General features: G+C 41.6%; 1 protein-coding gene across 3 annotated transcripts in view; it reads left to right on the top strand.

Moving 5' to 3' along the window:
* DOCK11 (dedicator of cytokinesis 11) overlaps positions 1-15,049 on the top strand; it is an 80,989-nt gene extending 65,940 nt beyond the window's left edge. For 2 of the 3 annotated variants that reach the window (XM_077186123.1, XM_054641282.2), the window contains 11 exons: positions 1,363-1,578; positions 1,661-1,718; positions 3,404-3,510; positions 4,494-4,616; positions 5,503-5,616; positions 7,401-7,547; positions 8,400-8,610; positions 8,937-9,130; positions 9,569-9,669; positions 10,841-10,979; positions 13,439-15,049. In XM_077186123.1, the coding sequence (XP_077042238.1) occupies positions 1,363-1,578; positions 1,661-1,718; positions 3,404-3,510; positions 4,494-4,616; positions 5,503-5,616; positions 7,401-7,547; positions 8,400-8,610; positions 8,937-9,130; positions 9,569-9,669; positions 10,841-10,979; positions 13,439-13,561 (1,533 nt within the window). In that variant the 3' untranslated portion in view covers positions 13,562-15,049. Of the gene's footprint in view, positions 1-1,362; positions 1,579-1,660; positions 1,719-3,403; positions 3,511-4,493; positions 4,617-5,502; positions 5,617-7,400; positions 7,548-8,399; positions 8,611-8,936; positions 9,131-9,568; positions 9,670-10,840; positions 10,980-13,331; positions 13,345-13,438 lie in introns of all 3 variants that reach the window. The other variant, XM_077186124.1, reaches the window with a different exon arrangement.

Here is a 15,049-nt window from a genome sequence, read left to right as displayed (position 1 = left end):
ATGACAAGGGAGGGTCTGGTATTTCTGTTGCCTGAAGGTAATAATTAGCAGGATTTTGTTTTATTCAACTAAGTGTCAGTAATGTTAAGAAAGAGCTCTTATGTGGAGATTAATGGTTGTATTTCTTTGGAAAATAATTGCCTATATTTGTGCTAGAATTAGTGGCTTGTACCCCATCCACTGAGCAATTGCAACATGCTCCATTTCACACAGAGCAGCTGCCAAGGCAGGGTAGGGGAAACGGGAAGTGTTTCTACAGTTCCACAGTTATCCTATACCTAAAGGCTTAATGGGAATTTCCATTAGGTGTTGAATTGTGATCTAATATATTTATAGATAGGATATACCTGGCAAAAACCTCCATTCTTTTCTGCACACAGATGTTGGTAAGGGTTTTACTGAGCCATACTTGTAATTTACATCATGAGATGATCATTATATCAAGTTTTTGTTTTTGTTTTAAGTGCAAGAGTACATGAGAGATTTCAACACTGGAGAGAATGCCATGCACAGCCACAGCAGCAGCTGGGCTACAGGAATCTGAGGAGAGGGAGCATAAACCAGGCTCATCATGGAGGGCAGAGAGCTGAGGGGGAACCTACCTGCTTCATTCCACAGCAGACAGTTTATAGAGACATAGTTCAACTCTTTTCAGAGATGTGGGGTGCAGGACAAGAGGGAGTGTATGCAAGTTGCAGCAAGGGCAATTCCAGTTTTGCTTAAGAAAAATTATTTCCCAAGAGCACTGTGCAGCCCTGGGGCAGGGCCTAGAAAGGAGGTGGATTTTCTGTTTTAGGAGATTATAAAACTTGGCTGGACAAGCCTTGGTCTAACTCAGTGTTGGCCTAGTTCTGAGCAGGGGATCAGATCAGAACACATGCTTCTCTACTACATTCTTGTGGTGGGAAGCTCTACAAATGCCTTCAGTGCTTTAGGAATTGAAGACAGACCACATCAGAGCCTAACAGCCAGATGTTGAATGACATGAAAAAATACTGGAGCTGTGGTTCGTGGTCTCATCCAGAGATATTTGCATGCATGGAGCACTTGTGTGTTGCTCTCAGAGCAGCTCCTCAGGATGCCAGAGTGGCAGCCTCACTGTAGCACAGGAACAGCCAGACTGGCACCCTGGGCAGGCCTGGAGAGATTGGCCCTGTGCATGTCATGACTGAAGTGCCTCTGAATGCAGCTGAAACGCTGTACTCTGTGTGCAGTGTGAGCTCAGTAAGGAAGAGCTAATTAGCCTCATCTACTGTGTTCTCAGTGTTTTCAGGTAAGTGAAGTTGGTTGGCTGAAAGGGTCATTCCTTGGCAAAGCCTGTATTTTCTGTATCAGCTTCTAATTCAGGTTGTTTTGTGTCAGGCAACAGCTTTTCCTTCCGAAGTCAAAGATTTGACAAAGAGAATCCGCACAGTGCTCATGGCCACTGCTCAAATGAAAGAACATGAGAAGGACCCAGAAATGTTGGTGGATCTCCAGTACAGTTTGGCCAAGTCTTACGCAAGCACCCCCGAGCTCCGGAAGACGTGGCTGGACAGCATGGCCAAGATACACGTGAAGAACGGAGACTTCTCGGAGGTAATTTGTGCAATTGGAAACTGGTGCACAGCAGGACAGATGTACAGATGGCATTTTGATAATTTCCCTTTGTACTTTGCAGGCAGCCATGTGTTATGTTCACGTAGCAGCCCTCGTTGCAGAGTTCCTGCACAGGAAGAGTAAGTGTCTGCTGCTTGGGAGACACGAGGAGGATGATGGTGGGGTTTGGGGGTGTCAGAATCTTTTTAGAGACAAGGCTCTCTCAATTTGGTAAATTGTTATTTTATAAACAAGCTGAAAAGGAAAAAGAAATTATTGCAGTGTATAAAGCTAGAAGATGATGAGGAGTTTTTAAGAAATGACAGTTGTTCATGCCTGTTCACTTGCCCATGCTGGGATGGTGCTGAGTGAAATAAGAACCAGCACATCATGTCTTGGTTTAAATGTTCACTTGTATTTTACATTGGGAAATGTGCTCACTGGGCAAGGCCATGTTAAAAACTGACTCAATATGATCATCAGAATTATTACTATAGGAAGTACACAAAACTGTAGAATAAAGCAGAATCAAAATTCAGTCAAGAAATGAGACTGTAGCCTAGCCATAGACATATGTAAAGAACAATCAGAAAGAAAGGAGAGTTTTGTGGCTTAGTGCAAAACAGGAAGGAAGGACAGAGCTATGTGTTCTCAAGTTACTCGACATTGCAGGTTTTCTTTTAACTACCTGTTCTGCAGTTGATATATTGACCCCATTTCTCATTTCCATTTAAGGGAGTAATTGTTGAAGTGGACCCTTAACATTTCAGAAAGTTAAGGCTGCATGAAAGCTGATTACGTACACTGCCTTGGCTGGAAAGTTCTTCAGTGCCCTGCTCAGGGGGATTGGAGTCCCTCCAAATTCTGTACTTTGTCTTGGCAAAGTGGGAAAAATCAGGACTTGTTCTTGTGATATATATGCACATTTCACATGGCTGCAGAGAGGGAGGTACTGAAAGTTCGCAATGTTTTATTTGTACACAAAGGCTGCTTACCACAAGTAGTGGTAAAGGAGAACTCCTAAAAGGGAAGAGGAACAAGTCCAAAAGAATATTAAATTAGGTCTGAACATTGAGTTATTTCTGTCACTGGCACTCTTTGCATATACAGAGGCTGGAATGATTCAGTAAAGGCTGAACTACCCTAAGTTTTGGGGTACCTAACTGTGCTTCCTTGCTAGGAGTGTACAGCTCTGTGTGCTTACCACCCAGCTCTCCAGCAATAGCTGGGTAGGGATAGAGTTACTTTTCTTCCTTGGTAGCTGGTGCTGTGTTTTGGGTTCAGTGTGAGAGTAATGTTGACAGCACATGGCTGCTTTGGTTGTTTCTCAGTAGTGCTTACTCCAAGCCAGGGACTTCTTCAGTGTCTCGAGCTGTGCCAGTGAGGAGCTGCACAAAAACCTGGGAAGGAGAATAGCTGGGGCAGCTGACCTGAACTGGCCAAAGGGATATTTCACATCTCAGAATGTCCTGCCTAATACATTTGCTGGGGGAGTTACCTGGAAAGGAGGCCAGTCTGGGAATGGTTTTGGCATTGGTCAGTAGGTGATGAGCAACTGTGTTGTGCATCACTTGATTTTCTCAAGGTTTATATCTCTCTGTTATTATTATTACTTCCTTAGTTTACTTTGTTTCAATGATTAAATTGTTTTTATCTCAACCCATGGGTTTTACTTCTTTTCCCTGATTTTCCTCCTCATCCCACCAGGGCTGAGTGAGGCAGTGAGTGTTGTTGAGTGGTATTGATTTGCCAGCTCAGGTTCAAGTACAGCAGCATGACACATTTGAGATAATTCCACTAATCCATTTGCTTTTGTGTGCTGCAGAACTGTTTCCCAGTGGATGTGCTGCCTTCAGGAAGATCACTCCCAACATTGATGAAGAAGGTGCAATGAAAGAAGATGGTGGCATGATGGATGTACATTACAGTGAGGTGAGGCTCCTGTGAGATAGGAGGATGGCAGAATATTCGATATCTGGTTAGAATTTAGTTTTAGACTTCATTCCTATGAGCTCTAACAAATTGCAGTTGTGCACTGCTATCTGCAAACAAGACTGTTCCACTCCAATTTCCCAAGAGAAATCTGCTCTGGAGAATTTTCTGTGTGTGATTCAGACAGGTAAAACTGATGTAAGTTCTTGGTTCTATGAAGGGCTTTTCTAGCACTGAGGCTGAAAAAGCTGCAGCACAACCTTTGCCTGCTGTGTTATGCAAACGCTGATGTTGCCAGCACTGGGCAGCTCAGCTGGGTGTGGTGTTTCCAAGAAGGGGCAATACAAAGTCAAGCTCTGCAAGGGAGAGGTCATCTTAGGGTCCCCCTGGAGTTAGGGCTGTTCTGCAGGACACCATGATAGCAGAACAATCCAGAAACCCTAGCAAGGCCTTGGGGAAGTGGATAGATTCACACATGAGTCATGAAGCCTCACAAGAACTTCTGCACCATCCCTGTGCAGCTGCCTTGGTTTGGCCATGTGGCTGAGCAAGGTGGCCCTGCAGCCCAGCTGCCCTTTCATCAAGGCTTGAGGATCCTTGGCATCACAGCCAATACTTGTTCCTTGGATGTGTTTCTTAGTCACACACCTCTGATCTCCAGTGCTGTCCTGTCTGTACTCTCCCAGAGTTTTGCATTTTCCTGGGGGAGTAACTAAATAACCAGGACATACTTGCTGGCTATTATGCTAATGGGTTATGAAGAATTAATGAATTTTTAAAAAATAACTTGTCCTTTTTCTTCTTCTTCCCCTTCCTCCTCCCCAAAATTTAGAATGCTTTTAGAAAGGCCAGGAATACACAGTGTTTAAACTTATGTAACTGCAGTTACTTATTCTGGGATCTGATAGAAGTATCTGAAGTTAAAATGGTTTTATCTTCTAAGCTGGAGTGTTAGTAACACCACCCATTTCCTGCTGTCACAGGAGGTCCTGGTGGAGCTGCTGGAGCAGTGTATAGATGGCCTGTGGAAGGCAGAGCGTTATGAAACAATTTCTGAGGTTTCCAAACTGATCATTCCTATTTACGAAAAGCGGCGTGAATTTGAGGTGGGTGTTTTCAACTCGTTTGCATAGAGCAGGTAATTTTCTAGACTGCTAAGAAATAAAAAACAGGGGACTTTTTTATTTTTGAAGTTATGAGTTACTGAATTGGTGTCAGTAAAACAGACACTGTACCTCATTGCTGGTTATTGAAGAAATTAGTGAAAGCAATGATCTGAAAGGTATTAATCAAAGCTAATGCCATGGGTGACTCATGGCTATTTAATGAATAATTACCACCTTCCTTCCTGTTAAAAAAAACTGTCATTCCATATGCTTATCAAAGCTGGATTCTTTTTGAGACCTGAGGTTTTTAAGGGTTAAAAACAGAATGAGAGGAGCTCAAAGAAAGGACTAGATCTGTGGGTACTTCAATGGCAAGTGGAGAGGAAGGAAGGAGGCTGTTCCCAGCCTTGCTCCTTTGCACCACGTGCTGTGAGCTGTGCTTCAGCTTGTACTGGTCCTCTTTCCCTCCCTGTGCCATGACAGAACATCAACTGAACCTGTGGGCAGGGGAGGAAGCCTTACCTCGACCTATTTTTTCATTGTAAAACTGTTTTTAATCAAAAAAAGACTTCCTGGGTAAAATACTGACAGCTGCTCTGTGTGTGAAGGCTCAGTCAGGAAACACCCTGAGACACCCAGTGCACTGAGCCTTCTCTCCAGGGGCAGTGCTGTTCCTGCAGTCTGTGGTACCCTGCAGACCTGACACTAAGCATCGACTTAAAACCAGGTTTTTCAAACAAGACTGCATGAGTTCAACCTCTTTAGAAATTAAGGTTTCAGTTCTCCAGAGGATTGTGTTCAGGTATCTCTGAAGCTTCTGGTGTTAGCTAGAATGTGCTGCTTGGAAAATCCTGCTTTCCCCATAATGTTAAAATCTAATTTCCAGAAACTCACCCAGCTGTACAGAACACTCCATGGAGCATATGCTAAGATATTGGAAGTAATGCACTCAAGGAAGAGGCTCCTTGGAACCTTTTTCAGAGTGGCCTTTTATGGACAAGTGAGTATACCCACTGGCTTGCCAGCTGCCCCTCACCAGGCATCCTGGCCCAAAAGCTGCTGCTCTGTCAGACCTGGAGTTGAAAAGCTCCTCTGGTGCAGCCACCAGTGTCTATATGAGTGTTCTGGTATTGCACATTGGGGATGAGGGTTTGTATCTGTTTCCAGGAGCACTTGATTTATTATAAAGTTTATGATTCCGCCTGCAGGCTTTTCTTAAAACAACTCAGCAGTTAGGAAATGCCTTAGTGGGCTCAGAAAACGCTGAGGGTTTTTTGTAATAGTTATTGTAGGTTACATAGACACAATTTAGTGTGTATAGTATATAACCAGTAACAGTATATAACTATAACCATAGCATATAAACAGTAGTAGTAACAGACTTTTTTTTTCTACAAAAAAATGCTGCTCCCTTCTGGGTATTAGCAGAGTAAAAGGTTATGAGAGAAGCTGGAGGCAAAATATCTGTCAATGTTGATTACACACATGTAGAGATAGGTAGTACTAGTGTTAGCTGAGGTAGCTGAAAAACTGAGTAAGATCTGGGGCTCAGAATCCCAGGAAGTGGCATGATCTTACCATATCTCATTGAAGTCTTCTGAGCTTAGAAGCAGTTGTGGTTTTATTTTTTTTCTCCACCTATAGCAGTTAATAAAGTGTGATACCCTCATGTCCTTTCTGTCTCTGAACAACCTGCTTCTGCTTGTGGACTCAACCAAGGGGAGGTGCAGGGCCCCTCTTTAGAAAACACCATGTACATTATATTAGCCTTGCCTTTTTTTATTCCTTCTTTTCGAGGAGATGATGAATACTCCTGAAACCCTCATAGGTTGGTACCTTTGAATGCCACTGTCACAACAGACCAGAGCAGTGGCTTTTGCTGCAGCAGACATGCATTTTATAGTTACCCTCATCTTCCCTGTAACTTTGGATATGTAAAAAGGAAATTTAGCAACAAATAAAAGGAAACAACTGCTGGCTTAGTTTTCTGGAAGTCAGAAATAACTGGATCAGCCCTTAAAATTGAGCTGTGGAGCATCCCAACAACCAGTACTTGATCCAGTTTTGCACTTTGAAGCTTTTCTGGCTTTATATTCCAGCTACACACAGATAGCTTAATGCTGTGTCACGAGTTCTAACTGGAATAGTTCACCAAAGCATGAAGTTCCCATGCTGTTTCCATTATGGGTAAGACTGGTGATGCAAACACAGCCTTTGATGTGTTTTGGTCTCCATTTACAGTAAACACACCAAATCCCACTTCCCTGCATGCAAGAGGAATTAAAGCACAGGAAACCCATTTCTTTTCTTATTGCTTAAAGTCTCTTGCAGCTTACACAAATTCTTGAATCTCAGACTGTTCCTGTGGCTCTGCTGTCAGGGCTTCCTCAACTCACATATCTTTCTGCTCCTTCTCTGTACCTTGTTTTTGTGGTTTTTTTCTCCTGCCTATCTCTTTCTAACCTTCCAAAAGGTCAAATGCTGGCCAAACCATCTTCCACATAGTTTAGATTTCTCACTGGTTGTACTCAAGTAGTGATGCATCGTGTTTCTGTTGGTTGAAGAATTTTATTTTTTTAAGACCTTTTTTGAAGGAAGCTATTAAATAGGCAAAGTTCAGTGAGACTTTGTGAGCCATAGCCTTCCAAAACTTTTTGGCTTTCTGAAATGTTAGTAGAAGCTTGCTTTACAAGCAGCAAATCTAACATAGAAGTTTTCTAAATGAAGAAACACAGCTATTCCTCACTGGTTTGTTTTTTTTTTTTTTTTTGTGGTTAATGCCAGACATTCTTTGAGGAAGAAGATGGGAAGGAATACGTCTATAAGGAGCCCAAACTGACAGGCCTCTCGGAGATCTCCTTCAGACTTCTTAAACTTTATGGAGAAAAATTTGGGTCAGAGACTGTAAAGATTATCCAGGATTCTAATAAGGTAGGGTTAAACTGCATGCTCTGTGGAGCTGCAGGAGGATGGCAGAGCATCCCTTCCTTCTGCCAGTGGGAGGGGAGAATGAGCCCTCTCCTCCACCCTCTTACAAACACCTTGCTCACCCTTGCCTCTGGCATCCTCATGCTCCTGTGGGGACATGTTGCACAGCTTGACAAGTGCTGGTGCTGCTGTGGCTCCCAGGTGTGAATTCTGACTGGAAATTGCAATCCCCATTGCACTGAGCCTTGCTGAAGGCATTAGAAACCAGCACAGAGCATCAGGTGACTGGAAGCAGAGTTACTTCTTGTTGCTTTGATGCTGCAAGTCTACAAGAAAACCTCTTGGGGCCTTGCAGCCTTAGCTCCTTTCTTTTCACATGAAATACTTATCTGTGCTCCCTGCAAGAGCTGTGCACACCCTTAGGCTGCAGTGGGATTTATCTGGGCAGTGCTGGTGATCCCAAAGCTGGTTTAGTGCAGGCCTGCAGGTTTGGCTGGCCCAGCACTGCATGAGCACTGGATCATGGTCTGGAAACTTTGTGGTCATATTAAAAGGACTGAGTGGCTCAGGCCTGTGCTGCCTTGATGGATCAGGGGACGTGGCTGCCTGCTGCAGGAACAGCTTGTTTGGCACCATGTGATGTATTTCTTGTGCCACACCTCCTTGTCTTATCTGCTGGTGGATGGTCTAGACATAGCAGCTGAAGGCAAAATGAGCATTTGGCATGTCATTGGCCTTCCTGCAGTGAGGCCAGATCAGTAGGCATTTATTTTAAATCAGATCCCAATGAATAGAATAGCCAATTATAACTTCTTAACCTTTGCTCCCCCTGTGAGTAACCCTCTTATTTCATAGGTCAACATTAAAGACCTTGATCCCAAGTATGCCCATATTCAAGTGACTTACGTGAAGCCCTACTTTGAAGATAAAGAAATGTCTGAAAGAAAAACTGAATTTGAAAGAAATCATAATATCAATAGATTTGTGTTTGAAACTCCTTACACTTTATCTGGAAAAAAGCATGGCAGTGTGGAAGAGCAATGCAAAAAAAGGACCATTCTAACTAGTAAGTACTAATACCTGAACATGAAACAATATCAGTAACTATTAGGAGACTTGTTCTAGCTCATGAAAATATTCAAGAAGTGTGACAAATTCTCTGAGCTTAATCAGAATTGTGAGACAATATTCTGGTTGGGAGGGGGAATTTACCTTGTGTTCTTATGTGCACATTTTTACAGATTAAAAAATCTTCCTGGTAAATTATAGCTTTGTTTGGGATTTCACATCCCCAGGGGCAAGAAGCTGCCTGTATATGTTCCATGAAGAGTACTCCTATGTGCTGCTCATATGACTTCTCAATCTATACATTTCTTTTGCTGTTTCTGCTAGCTTTGAACTCCTTTCCATATGTTAAGAAGAGAATTCCAGTCAATTATGAACATCAAGTTAATTTAAAGCCAATTGATGTCGCTACTGATGAAATAAAGGACAAGACAGCAGAGCTGCAGCAACTCTGCAGCTCTGCTGGTGATGTTGACATGATCCAGCTGCAGCTCAAACTGCAGGGCTGTGTCTCTGTGCAGGTCAGTCTGTTTGATGTCTGTTCAGAATTGCATTTACATGCACAGCTCGAGGTGAGGCATGGTCACAGCACATTTACTTTCCAGAAATCATTAACTACCCAGGCTTCAGGGCTGCAGCCTCCCTGTCACTTTCAGCTGGCTCATGGAAATAAACTTTTCCTCCAGTGCTGTTTACAGTGTCAAGTCCAAGTGTAATTGCACATTAATTAGCCATAAGTAACTGCTGAAACATACTTAAGTCTTGAAGGTTGTACTGTAACAGTCAGGCACACAGGAGCTGTTTGTGAGTCTGCCTTCTCAAGCTGGATGAGTGACCTTAGGACTCAGACCATGCTGCTCTCCACACAGAAATAAAAGGAAAATATGAGGAAACAATCTTAATATCTCGTTTTATCTCAGCAGGAGTTCTAGCATAAATGATTTCTTCCTTCTTTCTAGGTTAATGCTGGTCCTTTGGCCTATGCCAGAGCTTTCCTAAGTGACAGCCAATCCAGCAAATATCCTGCTAAGAAGGTGAATGAGTTAAAAGAAATGTTCAGGTAGGATTTCTAATGTAATAAAAACCAGCAGTTGGCTGGAAGATGGTACCTGTTCTGATTATATTTTTGTCTGTCTCCAAACTCAGCAGATGCTGGATACTTAGATATGTCTTATAAAGATCCAAGTCTCATGGGGGTGTGGGTGCTCACACATTTGAAAAAACCCAATGAAATTATATATATCAAGATTATATATATCAAGATATATGTTCCCAAGTCCAGGGCTGGGCTCTCCATGAGGAGATTTGCCTGAACACTTGCTTCAACAGTTTCTGTGGGTTTTTGAGATTATCACATAAAGTATGTTTGAAAACCAGAGATCTGACAATCCAGGGGCTCAAGAGTCTTTGATATTGTGCATTGTTTGCCAGTTTTTCCAAGGGGATTTTTTGCTAGCTAATGATGAACTTAAAATACTTTAAAGAAAATTCTTTCTCAGTTTATGGAAGAGCACTATTCTTGTTTCTGTTGCTAATTTTTGAAACTGTGTGACTTGCGCAGGTGTTTTTCCAATTTCTGGACCTCTCAGGTGCAACCAGCTGCCCACCAGTCCCTTCTGTGCTGGTGGCTCCCATTTCACCCATTTCTTCATTCTCATTGTATGAAGAAAGCAGCGTTTGGGCCAATCCCATTCTCCTTCCATGTACCAAGTAACCTGGCAATCAGGCAGCAATCCCTGAGAACATGCCATGCATGGTTTTACTTTCCAGCCTTGCAGTGCAAACACAGTCTTCATTTCAGTTGTGAATGTATGTTTATTGAGTTTTATAAAAAAGGAAAATATGTGTGTTAAATGAAGCAAAGAATAAATAACAGACCTCAGAAAGAGCATTACAGGTCCCCATGGTGTGAATTTCCTTCTGGAGGGTGCCTGACCTCTGACAGCCCTGCTGTGTCACACACGCCCAGCTCTGGCCAGCCCTGCAGGACTGGCTGTCCCACCTCCTGAGGATCCAGGCTCACAGGAGCTCCAGCAGAAAGCCCAATGCCTGTGCTGCAGTCCCTCCATTCCCTGATTCACTGGGCCAGGGATACCCCTGGAATGTGTCTTGCCCCAAACACAGCAGAAGAGGGGGTGGGAAATACTGAGATTTGCCTGTCTGCTCAGTTGCTTGCTTTGATAGAAGACTGGACTGTTGCAATGCCCCAAGTCCATTCCTTTCCTCCCCAGGAAGTTTATCCAAGCCTGTGGAATTGCTCTGGAGCTCAACGAGCGTCTCATTAAGGAGGATCAAGTGGAGTACCACGAGGGGTTAAAGTCAAACTTCCAGGATATGGTGAAAGAGCTTTCTGACATCATCCATGAACAGGCACGTACTGCACACGGGGAGCCCACAGAGTCAGCTCTCTGTGCTGGAAAACTGACTAAGCTGGGAGCTGAAAATGTGATCACTCCTCATGTTCTGCAGCTAAATATAAACGGGCGAGTAAGCAATGTGAAAATTAAGCAGTAGAGTTGGTGGGTTCCTAAAACTGCTTTCTGTTGACTGGACATCTCAGCCTGATGTTGGTATTCAGAGTGCTGCAGGGTGGAGTCTTCAGGACACACCACTGCCTGCCATGGCCATCAGAAATCCTATGCCACGTTCTGCATCATATTTGAAAATTATAAAGAAGTCAAAGTTCTCTGGCAGAATTTCCATTTCCTCAGTTATAGCCAGCTTTTTGGGTTTTTTAATGTTATTTTTCCTTATATATGTTTTCTTATAATTTTTGCCTAATGCCAACATGCCATTTCTATGCACTGTTAAAATTCATGCTAGTTTATCTGATCTATGATTTTATGTTTTCTTGGATCTTTCTACGAAAATACTTTAATAGTAGCATCAGAGAGGTGAGAGATTCAAAAAGCAGTTGTACTTCTATCTAGTATCACGCTGTGAAATTAGATGAGAACTGTCTTTCTGAAGTAATTCCCATGCCTCTGCTCTTTAATGTTGCCTTCATTATGATAAAAGAAAGCTTGTAGAGTTATAGCATCAAGGATATAAAATCAACAGTACAGACTGCATTGTGGTGCATACAACTTGAAATTTAGAAGAATGCTTTCAGGATCTCCCAGTTAGCCAATATACAGTCTATGTGTGACTATGAATTAAAGATGCAACGTTAACTCACTAAAAATGGATAGGCAAATTCCACAGTTAGTTGAGTAGCTGTTCACAACTAAGTGAAAAATCTACAAATAGCAAAATAATACAACTGCACCAGGCTGCTGTTTGTAAATGAGGTTGATTTACAATAAAATAATGCTTATGGGAATCAGAGTCTTGTTATGTAATAGTACAATGTCATTTCAGGGAAGCAGTCTCATGATGGGGATGAATTTTGTTGTAGGAATGTAAGGTTGGATCCATTTGAGAGTGACTGGTGCATTTCTGTTCCTTTTGTTACATTCCTCTTCTATTCTGCTCGTGGCCACCATTGTTTTAGTGTGCAAACTATTGATTTTGCACATTTGCCACGCTGTTTTTTTCACTGCCACTACCTGCAGAGAGGCTTGTTCATAAGTGCTGCCACCTGCTTACTCTAAGCTGTTTGCCAGTGCCAAGACTTCTAATTTGCATGCAGCTGCTGAAACTTTTGTGGCTTTTGAATTTTGCAATAGTCAAATCAAAAACAAATCACTCAGTCCTGCACTGTCAAAGTACAATAGCTAAGATTATTTTAGCACAAAGAAGCATTGTTAAAACACACTCCCTGCTACCTCAATAGATTTATCCACTGCTGTGCTGTCTTTGCTTAACGGGCAAAATATGACTGAAATGTCCAAGTGAAGGGCTCCCTAGAAGGATATACTTTCCACTTTCTTCTTGAAATAGCTCAAAAGGCAGCTTAAAATACCATGGTTTTGAACACTGTTCTTTATAGTTGCACAACATGATGTACAACAGCTGACTTGAACTTTTCACTGCCATCAAATGACCTAATATCTAACAAATTCATCCTAATGGAATAAGTTTTCTTATTTTGCAACATTACTCACTTAAATGTAAAAAGTATAGTGCATTAACTTAGGCTTCTCACTGTAAATAGCATGTGCTTTTCTAAATATTATCAGTGTCCTAAAGCAGCACAGGCATTGCCCTTTGTTTGAGATACAAGAGCAGATGGGTAATCACTGGGTCAGCCTGTGACCTATTTACAGATCTTCTACAGCTACAATGTAAACACAAAAAATTTATAAACTGCAGCTGAACAGGTCCAGGAAATTCCAGAGACTGGCAGAAAGCTGGATTTCCAGAGATATTTATGATTGCCAGTGATCTCAGTTTCACTACTGCAATTTCAAAGTAAACTAAATTGACTGGTGAACCACATGGTGAAAATAAATGCACAGTCAGCTCTGCCATTCCAGCTGGATCCTGTGCTTTCAGGGTGTCCTTCAGGCTGCAAAGTACAAAATCTGGACACAGAGGGAGTGAGTGTCTTTGGGATTTAGCTGCATGTACTCCCCATGCTCACAAAAAACCTATTAGAATTCTGTTACTGCTGAGACATAATAAAAAATTGTTATACAGAGAATTGTTTCTTTCCCACAGTGCCTAGTTGTAACTAAAAGTGATCCAGTAATACACAGAATGGTGTTTGTATTAATGCTGCAGAAATCACTAAACTATTCTTCTTTCTCATTTCTTTGTTACGCTGCCTTTGTGAAACAGCTTTGAAGACAAGGTTGGATATCTCTTTTGCATACCTTTTTAAACAGCTTGATTATCACAATGAAGTGAAACCTGTACTGAATTTGTGGTTGTTTTGCTTTGTTTAGATCTATCATGAAGACACAATGCATTCACCGTGGATGCAGGACTCCCTTCATGTCTTCTGTGCGATCAGTGGAACCTCTGGTGATGGAAGTTACTGCTCACTCAGACCCACTGCTGACATATGAACATATCAGTCATATCTTACAGAGCCTCCTCAGGAATTCTTGGAACTGTACAAAGGATGTTTAAAACCATCCATGATGAGCAAAGATTGAATTGCAGGGTGGTTTTGTTTGTTTTGCTTGGTTTTTTTTTTTTCCCCACAAAAAAGTTGCCATGCTTTCAAACAGGGTGCTTGCTTATTTTGCTGAGCAACATTGAAAGTGCCTGGACATTGCACCACTGTGCTTGTTTTCTACTATTTTTTTAAGCTCAATGAACAGCAGGATGTGGAAAGGCAATTATCTAAATACATGTTGAATTACTGAACTATGAATCGAAACAATGATGTACTATGTAAAGTTGTACAATGGAATATAATAAAATGTAAAACAACTTTGTAAATAGAAGGACTGTAGAGTATATAGAAATTAACATTTTATCATATTTGCTGCTAAAAGCTTTGTTGGACAGGGGACATGAAGGAGAAATTGTATTTACTGGTAAGAGACCTTTCTCTTTTAAAAAGTGACTTGGGATCCACATACCCCTATTGCACTCAATGAGAGTAAACTTGCCCTAGTCTGGAATAATAAAACCTAAGTCAGAAATTATAATTTTCATACATCCTCAGAGCAGATATTTCTAAAGTAATCTCTGTGAAAGTTGAGCTTGCTGTAGCTGATTCCAATTTTGGGTAAATTTTCACAGCTGCAGGAGAGGATGGATTGTACTCACTGAGAGCAAACCTGAGAGATGTGTCATTTGATAAGAGTTTTCTCCTGCTTGCCACTCATGGTCTCACACAGCTATGAATTCTGAGAACAGCTTAAATTGAGTTGGAACTTATAAGGTGCTTTAATAACTTGCGGAAAAAATTCTAATAATCAGAAAGATGTGGTTTAAAAACTTGCAGCACATCAAAATAACTTATACAAAATTGAGGGATTTGTTAGCACCACAAGTCATGCATGTTCCCTCCTGTTAAGCAGATTTGTTCTCTGAAAGCTCATTGTTTTTGTCTGATAGGTGGTTGGAGAAAACGTATTTTCCAGAATTCTTTTATTCCTTCTTCCCCTTCCCAAAGCTTTCATACATTCTCTGCCTCTTTTTTAATAACACGCTTCAGATTCAGGAAGAAGAACACAGTTCTGTAATTCTTTTATCAGCGACATTTTTAACATCCACGTTTTTCAAAATCCTATCAATTGTAAATATGGTTCCAGTAGTTCATATGGGAAGGGTGGGAGTTTTAAGGATATGTAAAAAAATGCCATAATAAAAGAACTTCAGCTGGGTATTTAGCTTGGCTGTAGTGTCTATAAAATGTTAAGCTTCTAAGTCTTTGTGACAAAACTTGTCTTCAAATAATAACTGGACCACATTTCAAAATGTTTATTATGCATGATTCTAAATACCTACAATTCTTTGTATTCTGAGAAAATAATGTTGTGATCCATAAATTCACCCATTAGCTGTTTCAAGCAAAATACAGATGTGCCTATAACAAACCA

The sequence above is a fragment of the Agelaius phoeniceus genome, chromosome 14 (genome assembly GCF_051311805.1).
Source record: "Agelaius phoeniceus isolate bAgePho1 chromosome 14, bAgePho1.hap1, whole genome shotgun sequence".
NCBI classification, from domain to species: domain Eukaryota; kingdom Metazoa; phylum Chordata; class Aves; order Passeriformes; family Icteridae; genus Agelaius; species Agelaius phoeniceus.
Note: the sequence above shows the minus strand (reverse complement) of the source record. Positions and strands in the feature narration are given on the sequence as shown.